Source organism: Neomonachus schauinslandi, chromosome 10 (genome assembly GCF_002201575.2).
Source record: "Neomonachus schauinslandi chromosome 10, ASM220157v2, whole genome shotgun sequence".
Taxonomy (NCBI): Eukaryota; Metazoa; Chordata; class Mammalia; order Carnivora; family Phocidae; genus Neomonachus; species Neomonachus schauinslandi.
The window spans coordinates 92,132,699-92,138,870 of record NC_058412.1 but is presented as its reverse complement, the minus strand read 5'-3'; the positions used below and the strand labels follow the sequence as shown (position 1 = coordinate 92,138,870).

Sequence of the window (6,172 nt, the reverse complement as noted above, 5' to 3'; positions counted from 1 at the left end):
CCCCGTCTATCCTCCCGAATATCGCCTCGGATTCACTTTTCTGCACGTCCTACCTTCCAAAAAGTGGTCGTTTTTCCGTTCAGAGAGTTGTTGCTATTCTTTTCTTCGATCTCCTGTTGAGTTTGTAGGTGTTCAGAATGGTTTGATCCCTATCCAGCTGAATTCCTGAGAGGAGAGGAAATCCAGGTCTCCCACTCCTCCGCCATCTTGCTCCGCCCCCCTATTCCTAGGGATTTTATTATGTTGGGTGCAAGTGTAAATGAGTTTTTTCAAAAAATTTCTCTTTCGGGGCAGCTGGGTGGCTCAGTCTTTAAGCATCTGCCTTCTGCTCAGGTCATGATCCCAGGTTCCTAGCATCGAGCCCCGAATCGGGTTCCCTGCTCCTTGGGAAGCCTGCTTCCCCCTCTCCCACTTCCCCTGCTTGTGTTCCTTCTCTCGCTGTGTCTCTCTGTCAAATAAATAATTAAAATCTTAAAAAAAGTTTTTTCTATTTCAGTATTTGTGTATAAGATACAATGGATTTCTGTATATTAATTTTATGTCCTGTGACTTTACTGAATTCATTTATCAGTTCTGGTAGTTTTTTGGTGGAGTCTTTAGGGTTTTCTGTGTATAATATCATCATCTGCAAACAGTAATAGTTTTACTTCTTCTTTACCAATGTGGATGTCTTTTATTTCTTTTTCTTGTCTGATTGCTGTGGTTAGGATTTCCAGTATCATGTTGAATAAAAGTGGTGAGAGTGGACATCCTTGTCTTGTTCCTGATCTTAGAAGAAAAGCTTTCAGGTTTTCATCATTGAGTATGATGTTAGTTGTGGGTTTTTCCATATATGGTCTTTATTTTTTATTTTTTTTTGAAGATTTATTTTTTTGAGCAGGGGAGGGGCAGAGGGGGAGAGAGAGAGAGAATCCCAGGCAGGCTCCATACTGAGCACAGAGCCCAATGCAGGGCTTGATCTCAAGACCCTGAGATCATGACCTGAGCCAAAAATCAAGAGTCAGATGCTTAACCCACTGAGCAACCCAGGTACCCCCATATAGTCTTTATTGTGTGGAGGTGTGTTTTCTCTAAATCTACTTTGTTGAGTGTTTTTTTTAATTATTATCAGTAGATGTTATATTTGATATCAGGTGCTTTTTCTGCATCTATGGAAATGATTGCATGGTTTATATTTTCTTTTTCCTTGTTAATGTGATATAGTGTATTGATATGAGTATTGAACCATCCTTGAATCCTTGAATCTCTGGAATAACTCCTATTTGATCATGGTGAATGATTTTTTAAATGTATTGTTGGGTTCGGTGTGCTAATATTTTGTTGGGGATATTTGCATCTATGTTCACCAGAGATATTGGCCTGTAGTTTTATTTTTTGGTAGTGTTTTTAATCTGCTTTTGGTATCAGGGTAATGCTGGCCTCCGGGAATAAATTTGGGAGCTTTCCTTCCTCTTCTAGTTTTTTGGAATAGTTTGAGAATAGGTGTTAACTTTTTAAGTATGGGGGTTGGGGGGGAGTGCAGAGGGAGAGGGAGAGAGAGAATTTTAAGAAGACTCCACACCCATCACAGAGCCTGACTTGGGCCTCGATCTCACAACCCTGAGATGATGATCTGAGCCAATATCAGGGGTCAGACACTAAACTTACTGAGCCACCCAGGCATCCCTAGTGGTTCAGTTTCATTGCTAGCAATCAGTCTATTTTATAACTTTCTGTGAATGGTACTGTATGTATTCTTCTGAAGCCTGGTGGCTTTTGGTTTTGTTTTTTGTTTGTTTGTTTTTGGCTCAGCAATATATTTGTGACTGTCCTGCTCTATTTCTTTGACTCTCACTTGTGTCTCGCACTCCAGTATATGAACATCCACAGTTTATCAATCCGTTCTGTGGACTCTTTCTTTCCCCCTAATTAAGTTGACCTTTTATTATTTATTTTTGATAGTCTTCTTGAGATGTAATTTATATGCCATAAAATTCACCTGTTTAAAGTGTGTAATTCAGTGGCTTGTATACAGATTGTCACCATTACCTAATTTTAGAAAACTTTTATCACTCCCAAAAGAAATGTTGCACTCATTTCCTATCACCCTCCCTCCCTACCCCCCAAATTGAAACTCCTCTATTTCTGTCTGTATAGATTTATCTGTTCTGGATTTTTTCATATAAATGGGATCTTCTGTGGTCTTTTGTCATTGGCTTTCACTTAAAATATTTTTGAGGCTCATCCATGATGTATACGATGACTTTTAAGTTCACAATTTTTTGCTGTTACAAATGATGCTTTGTATGCTTTATGCGTGTTAGGGAACTTTTTTTTTTAAATGACATTTACTAACAGTAAAAATCTGATCTCATATTCTAATCATTCACTGAAGCTCTGGAAGAAAAAACAAAGGTAATATTTATTACAAAAATACAGTTGAGGGGTGCCTGGGTAGCTAGTCAATTAAGTGTCTGCCTTCAGCTCAGGTCATGATCCAGAGTCCTGGGATCGAGCCCCATGTCAGGCTCCCTGCTCAGCGGGCAGTCTGTTTCTCCCTCTCCCTCTGCCCACTTGTGTTCTCTTTCTCAAATAAATAAATGCAGAAGGAGGAGCAGTTAGTTTTCTGAGAGGTGTGTACAAAGAGTTATAAAATGAGTGACTCCATCTCAGTCTAGACTGGAAAATTAGTAAGGTTTCAGGAAGTGGGTGTGGTCAGGAATGCAGAAGGAGAAACAGTGTATAGAGGCACTGGGAGATGGAAGAGGGTTTTCTAGGAACTTAGAGATAGGGTTGGCTGGAATGATACTGTGGCAGGACAGAAGGCTAGTAAGTGTTGATCTTTGAGGTGAGTGTTGTTACCTCATGGCATGGTCATGGCAGTGGGGCCAAGAGGAAATGAAGTTGAGAGACCTTTTTCAGGTTGGATTGTTGGATCAGGTTGGATTGTTGGATCAGGTTGGAGGTTGGATTGTTGATTGATAATGGGGGAGGTTGGGGAAGAATTCTAAGATGACTCCCGTGGTTTCTCACTTGAACAACTGAACGATTTGAGCATTTGATAAATATCCCTCACATAGTTGAGATTAACTTGTGTTGGAAGCTATCCGCTTTCCACAGATAAAATATCTGCATTAGTTTGCTTTAAGGAGTAAAATCATTTATCTTACAACTTAAAGATGACTTTAAATGTTTTATTTCCAATTCAGAAGTGAAACGGGTTCATACTGAGCCTAGGATGTGTTAATTTTAGATTTGAACAATTAAACTATTATTGTCACTTTCTCGTAGCCAAAAGAATGCAATGGTGTAAAAGTTCCTGTTGATGCCAGTAAACCAAATCCAAATGATGTGGAGTTTGATAATCTGTATTTGGATATGAATGGAATCATCCATCCTTGTACTCATCCCGAAGACAAGTACGTAACCCATTTTTGTCACTGTCATGATAGCAGAAGTTACAGGGGAGTATTGTATCTTATTACGTTGTTTGTCCTTGTAGACCAGCACCAAAAAATGAGGATGAAATGATGGTTGCAATTTTTGAGTACATTGACAGACTTTTCAATATTGTAAGACCAAGACGACTTCTCTACATGGCAATAGATGGAGTGGTAAGTGCTAAAAAAGTTAACTTAGAATCCTCTGTCTTTGTTTTTGCTGTGTTCTGAGTGTCTAGAGTGAAAGTCAGCTAAATAACGAAAAATGTTGACTGTGGTGAACTTCAGACAGGCAGCCTGATCCTTCATTCATTCAGACATTTCTTGTACCTGTTTGTGCCAGATACTGTGAGCTACTGGGGATAATGGTGACTGCCCTTTCTTTGAAGGGCTTACCACTAATGGGACAGAGATAAATGAGCAAGGTAGTTAATTGTGGGCTTTATAGGTACTAGATAACACATGCAGGGTGTGAGGGAAGAGGAAATCAGTGCTAGTAAGGGAGTTGGGAGATAGGAGGTGACTTTTGTCTCATTTCTTGAAGCATGAAGAGTAACAGGAGATTGGTGGGCAGTGGAGGGGGATCAGTGGAATAGATAGGAAGAGGGAAGACCTTCTGGATTTCTCAAATGGGCCCAGTAAATACACTTCCCATGCCTTTGACCACACTAACACATTTGGGCAATTACAGGTGTTTTAGATTGGAAAGGGAGCAATGTCTTGAGAAGGCCTTATTGCCATGCTTAAGAGTTTGGATTTTCTCCTATGGGCAGCGAGTAGTCTTCACAATGCTTTAAGAGGGCAATAACTTACTGACCTAGGATGATAGGTCAGCTCTCAGCTAGCCTAGCTTATAAATAACCAGCAAACTATATATCAGCGTTCAAGGAAAATTAAGATAAATCGTAACTCTAAAATTTATTTAGCTGTATACAGATAGATTATCTTTCTTTTAGATTTAGTAATCCCTAATGGCTAATGGAATGATTTTGAAGGTCTAGAAAACTTTGGGTCCAAGAAGATTAACTTTTCCGTGAGGTTCTCTTTATGCAATGAAAAATCTTAGCTACTTGATAACTTGGTACACTTGATCTTAGCCAAAAGGCCGAGAAGCGATACTTGATAACTTGGTAAGTTGCAGTTAAAGTGCAGTGACGAGTAGAGGGAACAGGAATATCTTATTTGGAGCATATTCCAATTCATATTAGTGAAAGTTCTTGAAGAAAATCTGTCACTTTACATTCATTGTGCCCTTACTGCTAGAACAAGTATAAACTGTATGCATACCTGTGTGAGTGTCTGTCTGTCTGTCTGTCTGTATGCTCAGGTGTGTAACATGTTTTTGTTGAAATATAAATGTGGATCAAAGAACTTGGTACTTGAAAGAGTTAGGCTAGGTGGTCTTATTTTACAGGAAAGGAAACTATTTAAAAGAGAATTTAAAATAACTTATTTTATGTAGACAGGATACTTGAGTCCCTTCCAACTCCAAAACTCAGTTCAGGAGTTTCAGAACCTGAGAGTCCAGTTCATTTCATTCAAGCTTATCCAGTGATTTTAAATTATATTTGGTTAGAGTAATTCAAAAGTATTTTCAGTTAAAACCTTGTTCCCTTTTTACCTGCTTTGCTCTCTTGTAGAGACAGAGTGGTTATTGTGGGAAATACAATATAGAAGTGCCTTGAGGTCCTACAGATTAAGTAGTTTTCTTTTGCTTTTATGGGGCATGGTGAATCTCATTTGGAGACCATCCTTCCTTTTAGGCATGGACATAAGGTCTTCCTGATCCTGGTTCTATACTAGTAACTATTCATTGCATGCTGGCTGGGTCTTTGAGTAAAGTGAGCTGTCCTTCTTGGGTGCCTTGAAGCACCATAGCCCCGTAGAAGTGGCATTGGGTTGTGGGCTCTGCAGTATTAAGTGGTTTCTTAGGGTGTTTGTCCATTTGATATGTCACTCACTTACCTGACTGAGGTCAGCTTTTAAGTTCTTGATCCAAATTTAAGTTCTCAGGATTTACTATCCATCATGAAAGGATTATTAGATACACTACTTTTCCATTTTAGTGTACTATTTTTATAAGAACAACTGATTGAAAATAATGTACAGATTTCGTTACACATATTTTAAATAGTATTATATGACTGAAATAATGTTTTTAGGCACCACGTGCTAAAATGAACCAGCAGCGTTCCAGAAGGTTCAGAGCATCAAAAGAAGGAATGGAAGCAGCAGTGGAGAAGCAGCGAGTCAGGGAAGAAATATTGGCAAAAGGTAAAGAATGTGCATCTTGAACTTGGACTTCTTATGAAATGTATATAGAATGGGGGGAGAGGTGTCAACTTTCGCTCATAGTAGGTATAGTTTTAATTTAATTAGGATCTAGAATATCTGAGGAAAATTTATGTTCACTGTCAAAAAGTAGTTAATGGAATCCTTCATTCCCACTAACAAACTTGTTTCTTTTCCCAACTCTGTAGTAAAAGGGAAACATAGGAATAAAAGGAGGAAACTCTGGTAGGGAGAGCAGATTGTCAGCCCCTTTCAAGGCAAGCACAGCTCTTAAGCTAATTTGTTGTATCTGTAAAGGAGAAATACATTAAGAGTGCCTCTTACTTTTGTTTTCTATGGGGGCTGTTAGAAAGCTACAGTTCTGTAAACATTTTCCTTAAATCAGTCTGGGTAGCTTGCTTATTACTTCCCCTCAGAACTCAGAGGTCTGTAAGAGGAAGCCCGGGATGATGTGCTCCGTA

At 39.0% G+C, this 6,172-nt stretch overlaps 1 protein-coding gene and 1 pseudogene across 4 annotated transcripts in view; one reads left to right on the top strand and one right to left on the bottom strand.

The window, feature by feature from the left end:
• XRN2 (5'-3' exoribonuclease 2) overlaps positions 1 to 6,172 on the top strand; it is an 83,450-nt gene that overhangs the window by 18,341 nt on the left and 58,937 nt on the right. For 3 of the 4 annotated variants that reach the window (XM_021700740.2, XM_021700739.2, XM_021700738.2), the window contains exons 2-4: positions 3,271 to 3,398; positions 3,482 to 3,593; positions 5,582 to 5,693. In XM_021700740.2, coding sequence (XP_021556415.1) covers positions 3,271 to 3,398; positions 3,482 to 3,593; positions 5,582 to 5,693 — 352 coding nt within the window. Of the gene's footprint in view, positions 1 to 3,270; positions 3,399 to 3,481; positions 3,594 to 5,065; positions 5,070 to 5,581; positions 5,694 to 6,172 lie in introns of those variants that run through there. The other variant, XM_044918931.1, reaches the window with a different exon arrangement.
• Positions 4,376 to 4,536, bottom strand: LOC123326149 (annotated as a pseudogene).